This window comes from Brettanomyces nanus, chromosome 4, assembly GCF_011074865.1.
Source record: "Brettanomyces nanus chromosome 4, complete sequence".
NCBI lineage: Eukaryota > Fungi > Ascomycota > Pichiomycetes > Pichiales > Pichiaceae > Brettanomyces > Brettanomyces nanus.
In genome coordinates this window covers 1,387,937-1,408,809 of record NC_052377.1, presented here as the reverse complement: position 1 = coordinate 1,408,809, position 20,873 = coordinate 1,387,937, and the positions used below count along the sequence as shown (strand labels likewise).

Below are 20,873 nucleotides of genomic sequence, written 5' to 3'. Positions count from 1 at the left end.
TATCTGGCATGAAAACGGTTTCCGTCGTTCTTATTAATCTTCCGGAGGCCATAGAGATGGTATCTGCCCAACAGAGTTTGCCGATTACTGCAGGCCTGGGGAAATGAACCAAATAGAAACATAAGGATTTGGATTATATAATCTGCATGACAATTTGGCTGTTGTATCAGAGCTGATATCCGAACGAACTACTGAGACGGTATAATAGATATATAGACAGAAGAGTGAACACCTGTAAGTATTCCATAGGGTACCAAAACTGCATATATTTTAACATAACAATTTTCTAGTTTATAAAAGCGTTAAGAAAAAGTGGCTTATATATAGACAAAAAAGAAGATCGAAGAAAACAGTAGTACAAAAAGGATGACGAAATGACGTAAAAATCATTGAACTAGTAATGATATAAACACTTAAAAACCCCGTGCGGAAACAAACTTCCAGAAGTATAGAAACAACACAAAACATGAATGAACCAAATATAATAATGCTTGCCTACTTACTTTATCAACTCCAAGATCTGCTGGACCAAATTGGAGATTTCATCGCTGCCGTTCAAGTCATCTCCTGTAAGGTTATTCAAGCTAATTTTTCCACCGTTGATGTCGTTTTTGATTTTGTTTTTGATTTCGATGTTATCAGACTCGAGTAGTTGAAGCACTGTCCAGAGAGCTATATGCTCAAAAGTCGAATTTCCACTGTCGAGAAAGTTGGATATGAAGTCGGAGATCCCATCATAGTTTTTAAGAACAATTGAATAGTCGTCTATTCTGGAGCAAAGGTTAGCCAATGCAGCCGCCGAATTTCCACACACTTCTGGATTTGGTGATTTGGTAAGAGGAATTAGGACATCTATGATACCCATTTCCAACAACTTACTTTTCAAATCGTCGGCCAATGCCAAGATAGCAAAGCAGGCAGATATTTCGGATTGCACGGACTCCTGAGCCTCAAGAACCATTTCCTTGCATTTCTTGACAGCACCTGCATCAACTAAAGCTTGACGGTTCCGCTCACTACTGGCCGCCAAGTTTCTTAGACTTGACACGGCATGACACTGGATCTCAGGATTGTCTGTGTAATCAACTAAATCTACCAATGGCTCGAGGAATCCTGCCTCGATGATGAGGGCCTCGTTCATTGGATGAATCGATATATTTCGAATACAAGCAACGGCTGCCAAAACGAGAGGCTCATGCTGTGATTTGAGTAATGTGACCAAGTTCGGAAGTCCCCCTGCTCTCACGATTTCGAGCTGATATAATGCATCCGATGCCAAATTTCTCAACGCCAATGTGGCCTGACATTGCACTCTTGGACTTGGCGAGTCCATAAGCTGAACCAACTGACCTACCAACTTGGGTTCTGTAGTTGCCAACCTCTTTCTGTTGGCTTCATCCACTGCTATATTGGACAACGCCGTGGTGCAATAATATTGAATATCTGGATCTGGACTGGAGAGAAGTTGCACCAACACAGGAACAGAGCCTGCATCGACCAACTCCTTCCTGTTTTCGTAAGAATGGGTCATATTTAGTAAAGCTCCTGTAGCATTTCTCTGAACACGTAAATCAGGAGACTTAGCTAACTTGGTAAGAGGAATAAGAGCACCTGACTTGGCAATCTTCGTCTTATTTTTATCCTGGGTAGCCAAATTGGTGATACAACCAACAGCATTGCACTGAACCTCTATGTTAGGGCACATCATTTGTCGTATTAGCGGCGAAAGACCACCCATGTCAACGATCAACACCTTATTTTCATCATTCACAGCTAAATTTCCCAACGCCGCACAGGCAGCACGCTGAACCTCTTGGTCAGAACTTTGTAGAAGAATAAGAAGAGGCTCTAAAACGTCTCTTGATACCGGGCGTACCTCCTTCTCGGTAATTTCAGCGAAGGCGAGCGCAGCACTGCGCTGTAAGTCAATGTTATCGGAATAAACTAAAGTGCTAAGTGCCTTCAAAGGACCATCCGAAAAAAAATCGACTTCTCCTCGGTTTTCAAGATACTCAAGAAGTGCCGAGATAGCATCACGCTCGTTATCTGCCAACAGCTGACGATACAGATTGTCGTCATCGCCTTTGGCCGTACAACTGGCACAACAGCCCATAATGAAAATTCAATCAAACAAAAGGAGCAATAGAACCAAACGAGGGAAAAAAGAGAACTGAATTGGGTTAAAACCTTAGTGTGCACGATATAATCAACAACAGCTAATAAAAGGATGTGCCCAAGCAGTTCAAAATGCTGATAAGATAAACACGAACAAGCGAAGCGAAATTAGACAAGAAAAATTTTTTGTATAAGACGGGACATAAAGTCGATCGACGTGAATGTTTCGGAATTTAGAAGATCTACGATTCTCAGGGGAAGACGGATCTAAAAGGTATGGAGATGGTTTGGCTGCTTCAAGGGAAGTTGAAAAAAAGGAAAGAAACGAGATTAAAAAGAAAAGATAGCCGAGTCGGATATAGGAAGATTAAACTCAATCAATCAGTTGAAGGAAGGAGAAAGCCGCTGGTGCCAAAGGTTGTTGTGTCGAAAAGCAGACAAATGTGAAGAAACACGAAATCCAACGATATTGTATATAGCATAATACAAATCCATGGAACTGGGAAATTTATCGCGCCAGGTTGAAAAGTTGAGAGGCCTAACAAATACGAGGCACTGAAATATACAGAAATGGCAGTGAGAAAGATAGAATGAAGGAGATGAGCAAAAAATTTTCTGGTTGAATATTTGTTTCATCTGAAAGGAGCCAAAAAGGAAGAGTGAAGGAAGGCATGCGTAAGCTTCTATTCTGACAATTAGTAATTCAACGTCTTGTAAATTAATTACCTACGAAGAATCAGAGATAGCCAAGGTGTGCGCTATGTCAAACCTCGTCTCATTCGATCTCAGCATATCCTTACAGAGAGTATCGCTCCTGCATCCTGACAACGAGAGGCCAAGGATGGATGAATGAAGTGAAAATCGCGACAAAAAAAGCAAGAAAAAAATACACTAAAAAGGGATGATCTTTCGTTATTATGCATCCTCGATTACGGTATGGAAAATCAAAAAGAAAGGAAATAAAGATTTCGATACATTCCTCAACTATTATCGTTCTCCGAAAGCCAAGTAATTGATCTTCAGGAGGTTGTTGTTTCACGTATGATCACATATAACATAAATGTCGGGATGGAATTCCGTAATCTGGCTAATCCAAAGAGAGTGTGTATAGGGTAGTACTCTGCTTATCCTTCCTTTATGGTCTATCTCTAAAGGCGGGGCTAAAACTCCTTTTTCATATTTCCATATCCGCGGGAAGAAGAGAGATTGGAAAAGAAATGCGGAAAGATCAGAAACCGAATTGGAAGTAGCAAAGTCAACCCAAAATGAAGAGATGGAAAAGTAGCCAAAACGGAAAAAAACTGTCGAAAACTCGACAGCGGCTGCATATTTGTTTCAGAGCTGCATGCAAATTAACGAAAAAGATGAATTCCAAAAGAAAGGGACAAGTAAAGAAAGAAGGCTACTAAAATTATTTGACAGTCAGGAAGCACGAGAAATGATTGTAAACGTTTAAATACACCACATTATTGTAGACAGGAGAACCAACTTGATACATTAGAAAAGTCTACCGAGATTAGCAAAGAAGCAAAGGGTATATAGGAGATTCCGCAAAGAGGTCAACACGTCACAAATCGTTTTTTTAGTGTCCGCATATGCGCATTAATTAAAACACATTTGGCCCAAACATACCGGTGACACAGGGGGGAGGGGGACCAATTTTTTCTTTCTATGCCGTCCTAAAACATTCTGATGTGAAAAAGGTACGAGACGTGAGATAAATGGGTGCACGCACAGTGCTGAGACACCCCTCCGTCGGAATTGGAGCTAAGCCACTATATGCAGGCTCTCTTAGTTTTCTTTTCCGTATATATATACATTTCTACATATTATTTTTTTGCTTTTTCTTTAAAAAATATTTTAAGGCATGTCTGTGATTAGGTGATCTTGGTAACCCCAAATGCGATGTTTCGATGGCCTAGCCCCACGGTGTAAACATACTAAATTCCTAATACTTCATTGCGGTAGACTTTTAAACGATCTTATCAGTTGTGATAATTGCAATCAATTGAGTTGTATATGTCCAAATAAGAGGTTTTGACGTGTTAATTGTGGCTTCACTCAAATGGAAAAGTGAAGATAATGGACACAAACGAGAGTTGAGAGAGAATACGCACCTTTGGTGAAGCACGGAAGCTCTCTTCAATGCATTCTGCAGAACCTCGGGTAAACCAGACGGACGGGACACCCTTTTTAGCGAAACCGCCAGAAAAAAAAAAAACTGATTCGAAATTTTTCAGATTCGAAATATATGAAAAAAGAAATGGCCTGTGAAATAATACATCAGAATGGTTAGAGCCGTTCAAAAGAAAATGGAAGGAGACAAGTTGGTCTCGAAGAAGCGGCTATCTATAAAAAGCCACAGGATAAAGAGGAGGGGAAAACACGAATGCGCTGAAACAGAGCTCCAGGGACGTTTAACATTGAACATCTCAAGTTATGGTGAGGAGGCCAAACTGTAAACTACCGCCTACATCACTCTGTTTTGTAGTACAATAGATATATACACTAACAGGTACATAATTCGGCATCGCTAATTGCACATTTGGATCTAAATACATGCGTACATTCTCCCGTCAGTCCACCTCGAAAGATACACAGCTTTTGCACCCGGCAGGCATTTCTTTCTGAAATTATCTTTTTATTTTTTTTAAATTTTTTTTTTTTGGCCCCCTTTTTCGAAGCCATATATCGTTCTTCTTTCCTGCCTGCATGAAGAATCTGCACTCTTTGGGGTAACTACTCGTTATCCGTCAAGGTATAACTTATTGAGTAGAGTAAATGAGTAAATAACGGTGCTCTTACAAAGCCACTGGAGGATTTTTTCCTTTTTGGTGGCCCTTCGGTGACCGAGGTTACGTATCCAAACAATAAACCATGCAGAATCTCGTTGATTGACCGATCTGCGCTTCTTGCATCTTTGTGAATGGACATTAATTTTACGCTAATATTTTTTGTTTTAATATTTTTAATTTTTTTCCTTTGATGCAGCTTTTTCTTTTTTCGCCTTGTGTGTTTTGGATTCCTTCTTTCCTACAGACTAGGCAGGAATGTGATACATAGCATCACTCCCACCCTGCATTTGCTATAAGTAATATGATCTGCCCACTCCAAAACTTCACTGTCTCAGGTCTTTCTGGTCTTGTCGAAGCCGCTCAATCTGGACTTTTGTTCAATTTTTTTTAATTCACTCATGCTTGCCTGAGTATGCAAATTCCTGCTTCATATTCACTTTCTCAGAAGATAAACCACTCAATTGCATACATTCCTAATCAGACAGCACCACCTACTTCTCCAATGCTTGCCTATTCTTCTCATCCATTGACCTCTGTTCGAGCAACTCCGATCCCTAATAGGACTTTCGCTTCTACACCTCCTCCTTCAATGACTCCCAGTATAACTCCCGAGCTGACTCCAAGTCGGAGACAACTCAGGCAGTTCCCTTCTCAGCTTGTCTCTTCTCAAACGACTCCTGTTCAATTCACCACTACTCCTCCTCCTCCTCCTCCTTTAAACTCCCGTCGATCTTTCGAGACTTCTGTTCCTGCTCCTAGCCATATGGTTCCTCAGTACCAATACCCTGGAATTTACTATAGTTCTGGTCCCTCCAATTCCGTTCCCGTCTATCAGAATAATGGTCCTGCATATGCGATGAATATGAATCCCGCCGGTCCAGTTACAGTTACTCAGATGGGACCTGTAGGACCCATAGGAATGACCCAAATGGTGCAGATGACTCAGATGAACCAGATGGTTTCCGCTGGTCAGGTGGCTCAAATGACTCCCATAGGATCAGCCTGTGCAATGGGTCCTGCAGGAGTATCTCCATCATTGATGCAATCAGTACAGGTTATTCCTTCCGTATTCCATGGCCCCAGCCAGAGCGCTGGTGAATTATTATTCACCATCGTACGCTCCACATTCTCAGGGAGAGTGTTTACAGTCCCTTCCTCACATAGATTCTATATTTCCGGATAGGTCAGGCAATTCTGCAGGCCAGAATATGCGCCAGAGTACGACTCCGCACTATTTGACTACGAGCGCGAGTGTGGCAAGACGCAGCTTTACTCCGTTGGGATCCTCTACTTCCGGATCTCCTATTGAAAAAGACAGGAGTTCTTTCGAATCGCCATCGTCCGTGTCTATGTCCCCCGGCATTCACCGTAAACGCAACCAGAGCGAAGGTTTTGCATGCTCTTCTTCTATTGCAGGTACTGTGTATCATTCATCTGCCGTTTACAAGAGACTCAAACCTTCAACGGCTTCTGCCGCTGCTTCTACCGACTCTGTAGTAAACGGAATGCGTCCACAAGGAAGACCTTTCTCCTCTAATATCACAGGAAGATTCCTTCTTCATGATGATATGACAGCTTTACTTCTTTACATGAACAAGAAGAACACCCAAAGACTCGCCGTCTATGATTTCACTTCGGCCACGGACTTCAAAATGTCCAACGGAAATGGCGGCCCTATTACTTCTCTTACCTCCACTTCTTCGGCTCCAAAAAAATCAGTTTTTTGCAAGTTTGAAGATATCGGTGTTGAGGCATTCACATCTAACGATCTGTTGGGATCTCTGGACAGTTTTTTCGGTGTTAGACATCAAGCCATTAAAGTACTAAACGAAACAGGTTTACCAAAATCTCCTTCTCAGCGTACGATTACTCACCATCCTCCTATACATTCCGCGAACTCCAATGCTTTCAATCGCAACAATAACTCCAGTGAAAACTCTGTCAGTTCTTCGAACCCTCCATCGTCTGTCTCCAGTGTTAAATCGGAGAATTCTTTTTCATTCCAGGAGACAAGCAAATGTTCTGCTCATGCCCTTAACTTCATTTTGAACGATAAGGCTGGTTGCCATTCTCCTATGGACAGTAAAACTGACAGAACGGGCGCTACTGGTATGGCTGTTTCTGACAGTCTCAAAACAAATCCTAACTTTCACAGATATATAGTCGATGCCTTCGGTATTGAGGAATATCAGTTCATTAAAGCCATCAGAGATAGCAATGGTCATATTCTTAAATTGGAATCAGTTCTTCCTCCTCGCAACAATGAAAATAAGATCGAATATTCTGCCGAATGGGTGAAAAGAACCATCTGCTACCCTCGTTACAAAGGAGGTATGAAGATACACCTTATCTGTGATAGCCAGAGCTTCATTCTTTACAACGATTTGAAGATGATGCTTTGGGATGCTAAGCAGGAGGATAGAGCTATTACTAGGGATGCCACTCAGCAGTCTACTCGGCTAGAGCCAGCCGTTAGAAACTCTCTTTTCGGAGGCAGAATGGTTTATGTGAGGATTATTTGAAACGTGTTCTTGCTTTGCCGGCTGTTTCAACTTTGCTCACATTTGTAATACTAGCATATATAAAACTAATCAAGCGCGCTTTGCTATATCTGGGCTGTAGTGTCTGGAGTTTTGTTCTCGGGCTTTTCAAAAGGGTCGACTTTCTGATTGTATGCACGAATCTCGCGTTCTCTTTGCGGTGATCTGCTCCTGCTCCTGTTTCGACCTTGACCTTCACCTTGCCCTTTTTTTAGTGTCTCTCTATATGTTTTTACCAGTTCTTCAATATTGTCGTTCTCCAATTTGGTATCGTCCTCTAGCCTCTCTCTGTATTCCATTACCTTAACTTCCAACTCCCTCTTCCGTTCATGCTCGCTCAAAGCTTCATCATGCAGTTCTGTTCTGCTTCGTTCAAGAGACTTTTTTCTCTCTCTTTGTTGTCTAATCTGTTCTCTTTTCAGAAAATGCTTACCCTCACTTTGGCCCTTCCTCCCCTGATAAAGATCGGATAGGTTTCTTTGTACGTATCCATTAGTACCTGTACCTTTTGGTGTCGATAGACCAATTCCGTTGTACGACATAGATGCACAGACTAAAAATACTGGGAAGAGAAAAGGCGACATAGATAATATATCACATATCTACTAGAATCGTTACTTCAGGTGGATATGGATGTGGCTGATGAATCTGGTGAAGTGGCTAGTGAAATGATCCTAGATCTTAGCATTTCACTTTGACAGTGGTTCGACTACGCATCTTTTTCTTGTATTTTTTCATCGATCTTCCTTTATTTAATGACTGTGCAACAGCATTTACTCACAAATTTCTTTAGACCAAAGTCTGCTCGAAAGAAAGATGATGAAGGGTCTCACAAGGAGCCAGATCGGTCTCATCATGCTTCGCGAGAGCAAGCTCAGCTACACGAAAAGCCATCCAAGTGCCCCGTGTCTACAGAGCATAATCCGCCAAAGATGGATCATGCAGTCGACTTTCGTTTTGGGGGGTTCTCTTCGGTTCACAGACCAACTGTGAACAGGGATTCTTCTCTCCACGAGAAATTCGAAAAGCATTTCACAGGCTCTAGCCAAAAACGATCTGATCCGTTCAATTCAGATACTCTTTCAAAGAAAAAACACAATTTCAAATTAACTCCTTTGGAGCAACAGATTATCGAGCTTAAGAGGCAGAATATGGATAAAATATTAGCTATACAAGTTGGCTACAAGTACAAATTCTTCGGAAACGATGCTCAAATTGCCTCTAAGATCCTCAATATTATGTATATTCCGGGCCGCGTATCCATCAATGTTGAGAATGCTTCTGAGGAAGAAAACCTGTATAACCGGTTTGCTTATTGTTCAATTCCCGATACCAGACTACACGTGCATTTGAAACGACTTTTACATAGAGGTCTTAAAGTTGGTGTCGTGGAACAGAAAGAAACAGCCATCATGAAGCAGAATGCAGGTACTGGCAGTAAACTTTTTGAGAGAAAAGTCACAAAGGTTTACACTTCGGGGACGTATATTGATGATAATGATCTCAGCAATGGTGGAAAATCGATTGTTTGTATTCAAGAAGGAGTTGATGCCAATCATTGGGTTTCATTGGTCGCTGTCAACACCTACAGAGCAGAGATCACCTATGACGAATTTTCAGATGATTATACATGCTCAGGTATAGAAACACGGCTTCTTCATTTAGAACCTATAGAGATCATTACTGTTGGACAACTCAGTAAAGAGGCCAGATGCTGCATAGACGGCTTTAGAAGGTCGTTGAGGACCGATTCGGACCAGTTACGACTAATTAAGGTTTTGCCAAAGACCACGAATGAATACGTCGGCGAATTGGACCAGTTTTCATTCAACGAGGATGTTATTTCGTTCATAACCCGTCAGAAACCTGCGTTGCTTAGTTGCTTTTGTGAACTCATGCTCTATCTCCACGATTTTGAGCTCTCGTCTGTTTTTAAATTATTGTTGTATTACAGACATTTTTCAGAAGTTGATAATAGCATGGTTCTTGATTCTAATACCATCAAAAACTTGGAGATATTTCATAATGTTACTACCGGAACTGAGAAGGGATCATTATTTTGGATTCTAAACCATACGAACACGCCGTTTGGCAAGAAAATGCTTCGCAGTTGGATTGCAAGGCCTCTCAATGACCGGGAGCATATTCTTGAACGTTCCGGTGCCATACAGACCATTAATGACCACTATACAAGTATTCCAGTGGAGAGAGTACTTCGTCTTTTGAAGTATTGTCCAGATTTGGAGGTTTCTTTGAGTAAATTGCATTATGGCCGTTCAAAAAGAAAGGATGTGTATCTGTTTTTGAGGAAAATGGATGAAATCTTTGAAGTCTTCGAAAGGATTCGTCCGGAACTTGTTCATGATGCCTTTGAATCTCATTACTTGATTGAAATTTATCAACATATTAAGAATACAGTGAGCTCTGATCTAAAAGAGTTTCGCAAGCTCTTTGGCATGATTTATTCCCCGGCAGCAATGGATGAGCAGGATGAAGAGGGTCATGTTATGAAGTATTTCAATGAGAGTTTTTACCACTATGATGTCATCCAGGAGCAGCGCTCTCACATCAAGGATATAGAAAACTTGCTCGATGAAGAATTGAACAAGACTGCACAAGTCTTGAAGAGGCCCCATCTCAAGTATGTCACTAACAATAAAGAGCCTTATCTTATAGAGGTTCGAAATAAAGCGGTGAAGAGTGTTCCTGTAACATGGCTGAAAATCAATGGAACCAAGTCTGTTTCTCGATTCAGGTCCCCTGAGATTACTGAATTGTATGAAAAGTGGCTTTATTATAAAGAGTGCCTTCGCCAACAATGTAATCAATGCTTTCGGGAGTTTGTCACCAAGATTGATTACTATTTTTTGAGTTTAAACACTGTAATCAAGCAGTTGGCTACCTTGGACTGTCTATTTTCGCTTGCTTCTGCATCATCCGTAACCGGAGACTACTCAAAGCCAGAGCTTGTTGACAAACCAATGGTTAAGTTGATTAATGCTCGCAATCCAATTTCGGAAACTTTGAAGTCAACCTATATTTCAAACGATTTCACGGCATGCGATGATAAAAATAGGGTCTCCATCATTACAGGACCCAACATGGGAGGCAAGTCTTCTTTCATCAGACAGATCGCACTTATTGTTATTATGGCACAGATAGGCTGCTACATTCCTGCAGATAGAAGCAGTAAGTTGGGTATTTTTGATTCGATCTATATAAGAATTGGAGCTTATGACGATATTTTCAAGGGACAATCCACCTTCCAGGTTGAAATGTCAGAATGCAGCACCATTCTAAGTAAGTGTACGGAGAGGTCGTTGGTTTTATTGGATGAGATTGGTCGTGGCACAAGTTCAGTTGATGGCTGTGCCATTGCTTACTCTATATTGGATTACCTATGCTTCGACAAAAAGCCATTTGTTCTTTTTATTACCCATTTCCAGAACTTACAGGTGTTTGAGAATCTCACCCATGGTGCGGCAAAGAACTATCACTTGGGATTCCAGAAGCATGATGATGATCTTGTTTTTACTTACAAGTTTGTTGAGGGCCCGTCCGCAAGATCGTACGGCGTTTACTGCGCTAAGTTGGCTGGGCTACCCGACGACGTTACTGAAAACGCATTGAAGGTGTCCAGGGTTTTGGAGAAAAAATGGATTTGTAGTCGTACCAGGAGTATGGCTAAATCAATAAGAGATGTACTGTCTTCAAATGGCCAAGGTCTTGCAGATATATGGCAGGCCGTTGCCGAATTTGAGTAGTATATTGAGTTTTCTACGAGATAATTGCATGATAATGCCCTACCAATTACGGTAATTCATCGAGATACTATTTAATCTGGTTGTATTAAAAGCGTTAAGAAATAGCCTTACATGAATCCCCGCATTTATAAGAGGAGCCCTATTTGAGCATCAACCAATGTCAGATTGTACAGCTCTCAATAAAAATGTATGCATGCTGTGACCAGCATATCTTAAAGCCTCGTCGCACTTTTGTAACGAACCTGTGGGTGTTCCTACGCTCTAACAATGCTTACCAAGCGTAACCAACGCAGATCCTTTGACCCTGAATCTATACGTTCCTAAATTAGAGCTATCATCTTCGCAACTGTGTATTATCTTCAACACGGTTAAATCTTCAAAAACTTCTTAGGAGAAACTTGAGGTGTAGATGCAGTATACGTGACATCACCTAGCTCAGTTCCATCATAAAAAACCGCATCCTCTTCGTCGTCTTCATGATGGATAGTAATGGAATTAAAGTTTGCAAATGGATCTTGTTGACTATGCTGAGAGCCAGAGCTTGAAGTCTTGCGCTGGGACTTCAATGACCCTGTAGAACCCACGTTTTCGTTGGACAACTTTTTCGGCAATTGTTCATCATTTTTACGTTTCACAGAAAAGATTGGAATCAGTGGAGGGCTTTGATTCCTTAGGAGTGCCCATTGAACGTTCTTAAAGAAAGAATGACTCTTTATCTCGGAAGCACCGGAATGAGAACCCAATCTCTTGGAAGCATCCTTGATTAAAAGCTTCTTAATAAGGTTGCGACATGAGCTGGACATCGAATTGTAGTCAGGAAACTGAACCTCGTTTTTGAGAATATTGGCAAATGTCTGGTTTCTAGTCGGTCCCTTAAATGGGGTAATGCCAAAAACCATTTCATAGATAAAGATGCCCAAAGTCCACCAATCGACGGCAGAGGTATGGCCCTTGCCCCAAATAACCTCTGGTGCAATATACTCTTCTGTGCCAACAAATGAATTGGTGCGAAATCCATCAGTGCAAGCATTTGTGTCTAGTTGAGGAAGATTTGAAGAAGCCTTATTGCCGGAGACTAGCTCAGGCTCATGGATATGATCAGTTTGTTTAGATAAATCAAAATCGCTTAACATGATATGGCCAGACTGATGTAACAATATGTTCTCGGGCTTCAAATCCCTGTATATAAATCCCATCAAATGTAGGTATTCCAAAGCTGCGGTGACCTCTGCAGCATAGAAGCGTGCATCCTTTTCGGAAATGCATTTCATCTTTCGAGTCTGTAGAGCTCGGAAAAACTCTCCTCCCATACAATACTCCATACAGAGATATAAATGATCCTCTGATTGGAAAGAATGATAAAGTGTCACGATGAAGGGATGGTTTGCCGTGGCCAGTATCTCCTGTTCAGCCAACACACGTTTCACCTTCTTCCGCTCCAACATCTCCTTTTTATTGAGAATTTTCATGGCGTAGAGTCTTTGCGATGCCTTTTCACGAACAAGGTACACCTTTCCAACGTCACCTTTTCCAAGAAGCTTTAACTTTTCGAATGATTGCGGCCCCACCTCCACTTTACCCGCCCTCATAGAATTACTGGAGTAGTTTCTGCCGCTACTAACCGACATACTGTGGTCACGAGCGAGTGTGATCTCTCCAATGTGTTTAGTCAAATCATCTATCGCCTCTATTTGCGGTGAAGAACAAGTAGAAGAAGCTGTTGATGATGCTTTACTACCGGTAGTGTTGCTACGCCAGAATTTTTTTGCGAAAAGAGACGCTTTAGAACCAGACCTTGAGTCACGGGCATGCGATATCTGCGATGGTACTGGTGTGTCGTCGACCCTATCTTTCTCCTTCTTCTTTGGATCTTCTTCAATGGGCTCTAGTGACTCTTCTAGCTGGCTGGCAGCTCCTAATGTGTGCCTCTCCGGACGAATGTATACATACTCGTCTTCGGGATCCGGATACATCTGCTCGGACAAATCGCATTCATTGGAAGGAACAGAAGGAGATCTGATACGACGGAACCGGCGCATCAATGAACCATCGTCAGCCGTTTCAGATGTAACACTGGTATTGTTAACAGCGTCGCTGCTTGCAGAGTAGAATTTAAAAAGATTCTTGAGCTTCTGCGAAGAACGACTCGAGGACCGAGATTTGGGCGACCCCGTAGCATCTATAGAGTTGTAGGTGGTATTGCCTGTAGACACAGTACTATTTCGCGTGTTGGCCGACATATTCTCGTCGCTCGCGTCTCCAATGGAGGTAGAAGTACCAGCAGATGAAGATGGTTTGTCCTTAGAGTTGTTGCTGTTGCTGTTAACAGTGGTATCAGAACCGAATTGGAACAGTCTACCAAGCGACAGCTTCCTAGAGTGAGACCTGGATCTCGACTTGGAACTACTTCTCGGCTTGTGATCAAAGTGAAGTAACCCGGTGGAGAAAGAGTGTTGGTTGTCTTCATCATGATTTTCCTTTTCAGGATCCGGGAAGGGAACAAGATTACTGGCAGACTTTAATGGCTGTGGTGAGGCTGGAGTGACCATAATCGGAGTAGCAGTGGTCTTAGACGCGGTGGTGGTTATCGTTGTGTGGGGTGAAGGAGTAGTCGTAGAGGTGTCGTCGTTGATGCCACTAATGCATATAGTTTGTTCGCAAGGAGAAGGCATAAGCAAGCCTTTTAAAATCGTAATAAATAAGAGCAGTTAAATTTGCCTATCGGTTTTCCCTCTGTGAACTGGTTGTACATCAGAACAAATAGATGACGCTTACAAAGGATTTCAGAGGGGGCAGGAGAAAAACTGTGTCACATAATCGGAAAATGCGCTCTGCCGCGAAATATCAGAGTTCAAAGACCGCACCAGGCACCAAAAACCTACTCCTACACAGCCTCGCTGAGAAAGAGGAAGAAAAAGTGTTAACATGTGTCTATCAAGTCTATTATTATACAGTGGTTTACTTAAGAATTAGTTGGCAAGATGTGGTGGCAAAAGAAGATTGGGGATCGAGTCTTTAATGTAGTATATATGCCCACAGTTCCGGCACACCATCTTACCTTCTACTATCTGTGTCTCTAAGAGCAATAAGTGAAGATCCTTGAGTAATACTTCATTGTGTTCGATATCCTCGGGCCTCTCAGAAGGAATATCATGATTTCCTAAATCAGCAGCCACTCGAACTAAAGCATCCCAGTCGAGCCGACTCAACATAGACACTATAAATTCTGGTTTATACTCTTGATCCTCCATCTGGAGTTGGCATTCTTCATACTTCAACGGAAACGAGTTTTCAGAAGCATCGCAAGATTTAACCGAACATTTGACAAAATTAGTAGTCAGAAACTTCATTTTCTTCCAGAAGTACTCTATACGTGATGAAGTTATGGGTATCAATCACATGTCAGACTTCAACGTTCAAGTCTAAAATTTTCTCAGTTAGCATTATAATGAACATCCGGTGTACGGATGGTATTCTGCGAACAAATAAATAAATAAAAGCGTACAATAAATAATGAGCAATACAGCGGTAGTATTACGACACAAAACCTCCTCAGGCTGCGTTTACCATTAGTTTGGCTCTGATAGGATTCAAGCTATCCATCAACTTACGGTCTGTTCCATAAAGTTTCCCTAGTTTTCGAAGGACAATCCGAGCTTCATCCTTTCTATCATAACTTATCAGCATGTTAATCACGGATACCATCACCTCCTTTCGGTAATAGTATTCTCCGGCAGCACATTTCCCCGAAAGAAACATATCCATCAAGTTTCTGATAAATCTACTGGACTTTTTAGTGGCAGCAGCAAACTGAGAAAGTTGTAGAAAGCTTTCCGGTTCACCAATCATATACCGTAGCCATGAAGAACCCTTCATAGACTTTTCAACTTCGAGCTTTCGAACAAATTTGTGTGAAATGCTGTGCTTATGCTGATCCTTGTGTAGTTGGCTCTTTCTAATCTCAAATTTCTGCGCAATCATATACCGTCTTTGAGCCATACCGTTGGATGCTGAAGACAGAATTGCAGTTCCAACTAAGCTTTCCTCTAATTTATACAAATGAAGGGAATGAACCTGTTTGAAGGCCATCTTGCAAAGCTCGTTAGAACATTCAACGCCCAAATTGGCTCTCCATATTTGATTCACCAGAGACTTCAATCTGTCTGTGTATTCAACATCACTTACCGTTCCTAGCTTATACCCTTCATACAACTTCATGAGCCCATTTCTATATGTACTTAAATCCGCTCGCACTGTATTATCGTATGCTAAGAATGTTGGTAATTCACGAGCAGTATCTGAAATATGCAAGCAACTCATAAGATCTGCAGGGGTCTGTGGTAGTATGCCAGGGAAAGAGGTTTTAGCCCGACCTAGCTTTTGCTCTAGTTGTTCTTGCTGTTGTTGCTTAACCTCGTTTCTGAGTCGCTTCACTTGAGCGTTCAACCTTTGCTGAAGTTCTGATTTGGCCTTGGAGAAAATGTCGATCAATTTAGGATCTAGTGCTGGAGAACCTTGAGGTAGACAAGGAACACTGTTCTTGTAAGCAGCCTCATCCCAATATAGATCTGATAAGGTGTTATCCCTAGTGACGTCAACTTTCGTAGTGAATAATTTAACAATTGGTGGTAGTAAAAGGAAGAAGATCATATGAGAACCATATGATAAGAGCTTAAGATCCTCGTAGACATTCCACCCGTTTCTATAACAGCCTGCACCAAACTGGCCAGACGTCGAAGACATCTTGGGCCGTTTAGCATAGGTATGTAGCCAGCGAAATCTAAAATTGAAGGATGAAAAGGTGGATGATGCAGCCCTCTTGTGAGTTAAGCGAGCTCCAAACAAAGGAACGTTCTGTCTCCACCATGAAGAAAACATACGCCTGGAGGCACCGTAAGCAGGCATAGATTGAATAATAAGGAAAGATTAAGAATGCAGGAAATACAAGAAAAAATTAGCAAGAGGACAAACACAAGCTTCAAGACATACGATAAAATGATGCTTAGGCCTTTTTGAAGTTTTGTTTTTCCTTGCAGCGAATGAAAAGCCATTTAAAGTGGTGGTAGGAATCAGGCAACATTTTTTTCTAGTTAAGACTATTTCATATATTGGTGTAGAGATGTATATAATGATTCTAAGATATCTTCCCTTCACTACATGTATAAGTGTACAGTAAGCGTAATTCACATATGGAAAATTACTTAAGTAAAGGTTTGTAACATAAGATCCTTCTTAGAAAGAAAACAGAGAAATTATATTAGTTGCACATCATCGTATCCTTACTTAGAATCTCAACTTGGTGAAAAACCATTTGTTCTTACCGGCTCTGTGTCTCTCCTCGAAAGCCTTCTTAACAACCTTCTTAGCCTCCTCTTTCTGGGATGGCTCATCCAGAGCACCAGCAGTCACAGCGGACTTGAAAGACTCAATATCAAAAGTATATCTAGTTGGCATCAAGTGATTGTAGTTCACCATTTTGACAAAAGGCTTAACCTTAGTTCTCTTGGCCACCTTCTTATCATCCATAGAGTTGGTAACCTTCAATGGAGCTCTTTCAACACCAGCCACAATAGCATGTGGGAATGGATGAGACTTCGTACCCTCATCATGTGATTTCACAACTACAACCTTCTTACCGGCATATCTTCCTCTGACAATAATAGCTAGATGATTTGTTAGTAAATTTGTTAGCCAAGGAAAATAATGGAACAACAGGTTGAGCATAGAACCAAGAAAACTGTAACACGATGATACCTCAAGGTAAGTGTCCCCTCCAGTCCTCTGCATCAGCCTATTTCCATTCTTTCTATTATGTATATCTGTACATACCAACTTTGCCTGCCTTAATGAATTTGGCCATCTTAATGGTATAATATTACTGTATTGTGTGAATTGCAAACGAGAGGGAAGCAAAGTAGTTTAAGCTCAATGGATATATTGAAGATTTTGAAAAGTTTCATTCAGCCTGAAAATTTTTATTTCCAGGCGGTGCCCCACCAAAAAAAAGTGATGTTTGTCAAGCCCTCAAAGCCCTTTACATTCCTGGTGTGAGGTGTACTAACTAAATAACTGATGCCCTTTCATTAACTATACAATATGCATATACCCACTCACTAAGATCATTTGTTTCTTGATCTCGAAAGCATCCTAGAGTTCGAACTTGTAATTGGCCGAGTACTCGTTATAGCGGTACTTGACGTAGCTGTAGGAATCAAATAGAATGTAGATGACGATGACGATGAGATGGCTTTACTGACAGCAGCTGAGATCATCGGCGTATTATTCGATAATATTTGTTTCCCGTGGATGTCACCATCCGAGAACGCCATGTGAGGAAATGGAGGAGGAGGTTTGCGACCCTTTTTGTGACTAGGCCTGAGAGTAGGTGACTTTGATGCTGCTACACTGGCCGCCATAAATGCCGCTTCACCCCCAGTATTAGTACCTGCACCTGCGGGTGGATCCATTGCCAGTATATCTCTCAATATCCGCTCTCGCCTCGTGATCCGGGCATTTGCTAGCGAAGCCGTCCAAATTCCCACCTCCTGTCTCTCCACTTCAAATACTAAAGTGACCGAAGATGAAACAATGGCGAATGTACCTGTGCGTAGCGTAGATAAGCCGGTTTTCGGTCTACGATCGCCAATGACTTCAACAAAATGCACATTAGGGTCTGTAAGGTCAATCTCTGCACTTTTCTGGTATTTATGTTCCTTCCTATCATGATTCTGGATGAATAGTAGCGCCCTCCCCATAGTAGTTGTAAGTAGAACTCTGCTGTCAAATGATGGTTCATTCACAGAAGAACCCTTGTACGAAAAGAAGCTGCGGAACCTCGACTGATGATGGTCTGTGTCTTTCGCTTCTTCCGCAGCCTTCTCATCTACTTCTTGTTCATTAGAAAACTTGATAGCATCTGCAGAGCTGTTGATTTGCGTATTTTCCAGAAGGTCTTGACTTCGATATCCTAGAGGGGACTCGGCCAACATCCCTTTGTATTTCTTTTCAAAGTCGGCGGTAGAATACTTTGACACGTCTACTATTCCAGCCTTAATGATCCTCTCGTCAGGATGACGGAAGAACTCTACCCAATTGAGATCTAAACTCGACATTGGAGGTAACTCGCCATTAGTGGAGAATTTGGCAGATCCAAACGTCCGTGGTGATGATTTTGAACGACTCACCCTGGTATTGAGTATGGGGCGAGGAATGTTAGTGCCAGGAATCAGATCCGTAAAGCCCGGAGAAGACGCAGACCGATGCTTTGCAGAAGGAATAGATTGAATAGAAGGAGTAGAAGGTGCCGAATTTATCGTCGGAGTGATTGAGACCTTTGTCGCACCTGCAAGTGCCACCTGGGCAGCAAGAGGAGCGCTTTGAGGACGCGCATGCGGCATTTCCGTCATACCATTACCCACACTAACATGCCGTTGTGAGTGTGACTGTGGCTGTGACTGTGATACAGCCTTTGATCTCTGGCGGGATGGTTGAGGACTGGTTCCCATTGATATAATTCTAGGTCCACCCCTTTTTGGTTTGCCAAGCTCCGGAACTGGCATCATGACTTTGGCGTTAAATTTATAAGGGCCCAAAGGAGAGGGAGGGCCTGTGTTCCATACAGATCCCTCTTTCCAATTGACGTCTCTAAACCAATAATGGTTCTTCACCTCCTCAACAGTAAGGCGATCAGAGGGCTTTTTGACAAGAATCTGTTTGACCAGATCCCGAATCACAGCTGGGAATCCTGCACTAAAAGCATATTGCACTTTGATTACCTTTTGAAAGGTCTGATACTCGTTTCCAGCCTTAAATGGAGGTTTTCCAGCAATCATTTGATATACGATACAACCAAATGCCCATATATCAGCAGGCATACCACAGAATTTATCGTTAAGAAGTTCAGGAGACACGTATTCAGCCGTACCAACGAAGGACGAAGCCTTAACCTCTGAAGGAAAAGTTCCATCTTCCTCGCTACGGTCAAGCAGCTTAGCGGTACCAAAATCAGTTACCAGTATATGATAATCCTCACCTATTAGCACATTTTCAGGCTTGATATCTCTGTGAACCACTCCATGTGAGTGCATGTAATCTATGGCGTCGATCAGTTGGGCAGAATAATAATGTGCTGTATCCATAGTGAGTGATCCGTATTTTTTGATGAGTGCTAGAAGTTCACCATGAGGGGCATATTCAAGCACGAAGTACAACGATCTCTCATCCTGGAAAGTATAGTACAGATGCGCAATGCCACGACCCTTGTTGAGGCGGTTTAAAGCATTCTTCTCTATATTCACGTACTTCACTTTCTTCTCTTTTATTATGTGACGCTTATCAAGAATCTTAATAGCATAGACAGTTCCGCTACTGATATCCTTGCCCAAAACTACCGTTGAATAAGAACCTTCTCCTAACTCCGTGCTCATTTCAAAATCTTTAGCGCTTTTGCGAAGAACTTTGGTCACCACATGACCTTCTGAATCCGTCTCTCTTGTCACAATTTTGGCGGCACCCCGTTCTTCCCATTGGCGAGCAGATGTTGTCCTGGCAGGTAAACAGTACGGGGATGCTGAGATGATCGGAGAACCCGGAGAAGAAGATGGCAGAGACTCTTGGGATTCATAGCTGTTCAAGTCTTCATCGGCATTACCGTTGGCAATTACGTAATCTGTTGAACTATCGGCCACTCCAAGAGCATCGATGTTCTTCATGTATTCCTCATACAAATCGGAGATCTCATCGTGGTTGGGACTGGTATAGGACATATCGATAAGGGGCGAGTGGCTATGCACAAAAGAAAAAACAATTAAGTAGAACTGAGGAAGTTCAAGCAGATACGATGATTGGGAGGGTTCATGCCAGAGGGCAGGATAAGATAACCTAGAATAGATTTTGTATGAGCAAGGAGAATCAAAGTATGTTCCGCATCAAATTGTGGGAGACCAAGAAAAATCGCTCGCGGCGCAATGGTGAGCAGATTACGTCAGCGAGTGCGAGATAGAAAACCTCGAAGTAGGATAGAAAGCACTCTTAGCACCGGCTATAGAGCATATGGGAAACATTTGAAGAAGGAAATCATTGCTGAACAAGTCTTTAGCCAGTTTATTAGTCATCTGTTTGAACCTCATTATATATTTCAGCTGTAGGAAGGATCCAGTTCATTATCTTCCTAGACGTCGATAGACTCGTCGTTTTGAAAGGACTTACAACATATGATTTGTCGCTCAATTTAGGCTTTTTCTTTCAACTATCCAAGCGCTAGAGTTTGCAACAGTGATAACAATCTTTTTACTCGCTATTGAAAACAAGAAACATCATGAATACACCTTTCTTACTGCCAGGCTGCAGTACATTGTATACGAATGCGGAGGTAGTGTCAACTTTTATAAGGGATTTTGATTTACAGGACATTTCTTGCATATCATCAGGTGAAAAAGTAGAGGAAGACAATCTTGACAAGTTTACCACTGAACCGATACAAGAACCAACGGACCAAAAACTCCGCAGTAGATTTGAAAGGTTCTACAATAACTTGAGAGGCAACTTGTTTCGCTTTAGAAGAGAAGAAGAAAAAGAAGAACAATTACAGGTATTCCCAAGTTCGTCCAACAATCCCATTTTAAGCCGAGGGTACGGCTATGATTATCGGCACAGCCTAA

General features: G+C 41.9%; 7 protein-coding genes across 7 annotated transcripts; 2 read left to right on the top strand and 5 right to left on the bottom strand.

The window, feature by feature from the left end:
* Nucleotides 1-499: 499 nt before the first annotated feature.
* On the bottom strand, nucleotides 500-2,113 carry VAC8 (Vacuolar protein 8; the record flags this gene model as incomplete). The annotated part of the gene is made up of 1 exon (XM_038924134.1): nucleotides 500-2,113. One exon carries the CDS (start codon nucleotides 2,111-2,113, stop codon nucleotides 500-502), a length of 1,614 nt encoding a protein of 537 aa, XP_038780062.1.
* Nucleotides 2,114-5,673: 3,560 nt separating this feature from the next.
* Nucleotides 5,674-7,432, top strand: FOA43_003885 (uncharacterized protein; the record flags this gene model as incomplete). The annotated part of the gene is made up of 2 exons (XM_038924133.1): nucleotides 5,674-6,004; nucleotides 6,327-7,432. The coding sequence occupies 2 exons, from the start codon at nucleotides 5,674-5,676 to the stop codon at nucleotides 7,430-7,432; spliced, it is 1,437 nt and encodes a 478-aa protein (XP_038780061.1).
* Nucleotides 7,433-7,515: 83 nt separating this feature from the next.
* On the bottom strand, nucleotides 7,516-7,992 carry FOA43_003884 (uncharacterized protein; the record flags this gene model as incomplete). The annotated part of the gene is made up of 1 exon (XM_038924132.1): nucleotides 7,516-7,992. One exon carries the CDS (start codon nucleotides 7,990-7,992, stop codon nucleotides 7,516-7,518), a length of 477 nt encoding a protein of 158 aa, XP_038780060.1.
* Nucleotides 7,993-8,205: 213 nt separating this feature from the next.
* FOA43_003883 (uncharacterized protein) lies at nucleotides 8,206-11,214 on the top strand (the record flags this gene model as incomplete). Its single annotated transcript, XM_038924131.1, has 1 exon — nucleotides 8,206-11,214. One exon carries the CDS (start codon nucleotides 8,206-8,208, stop codon nucleotides 11,212-11,214), a length of 3,009 nt encoding a protein of 1,002 aa, XP_038780059.1.
* Nucleotides 11,215-11,582: 368 nt separating this feature from the next.
* Nucleotides 11,583-16,119, bottom strand: FOA43_003882 (uncharacterized protein; the record flags this gene model as incomplete). The annotated part of the gene is made up of 5 exons (XM_038924130.1): nucleotides 11,583-13,894; nucleotides 14,273-14,581; nucleotides 14,753-14,771; nucleotides 14,826-14,846; nucleotides 14,911-16,119. 5 exons carry the CDS (start codon nucleotides 16,117-16,119, stop codon nucleotides 11,583-11,585), a joined length of 3,870 nt encoding a protein of 1,289 aa, XP_038780058.1.
* Nucleotides 16,120-16,497: 378 nt separating this feature from the next.
* Nucleotides 16,498-17,074, bottom strand: RPL27 (60S ribosomal protein L27; the record flags this gene model as incomplete). Its single annotated transcript, XM_038924129.1, has 2 exons — nucleotides 16,498-16,877; nucleotides 17,044-17,074. 2 exons carry the CDS (start codon nucleotides 17,072-17,074, stop codon nucleotides 16,498-16,500), a joined length of 411 nt encoding a protein of 136 aa, XP_038780057.1.
* Nucleotides 17,075-17,333: 259 nt separating this feature from the next.
* On the bottom strand, nucleotides 17,334-19,979 carry FOA43_003880 (uncharacterized protein; the record flags this gene model as incomplete). The annotated part of the gene is made up of 1 exon (XM_038924128.1): nucleotides 17,334-19,979. The coding sequence occupies one exon, from the start codon at nucleotides 19,977-19,979 to the stop codon at nucleotides 17,334-17,336; it is 2,646 nt and encodes an 881-aa protein (XP_038780056.1).
* Between the last annotated feature and the right edge of the window lie 894 nt (nucleotides 19,980-20,873).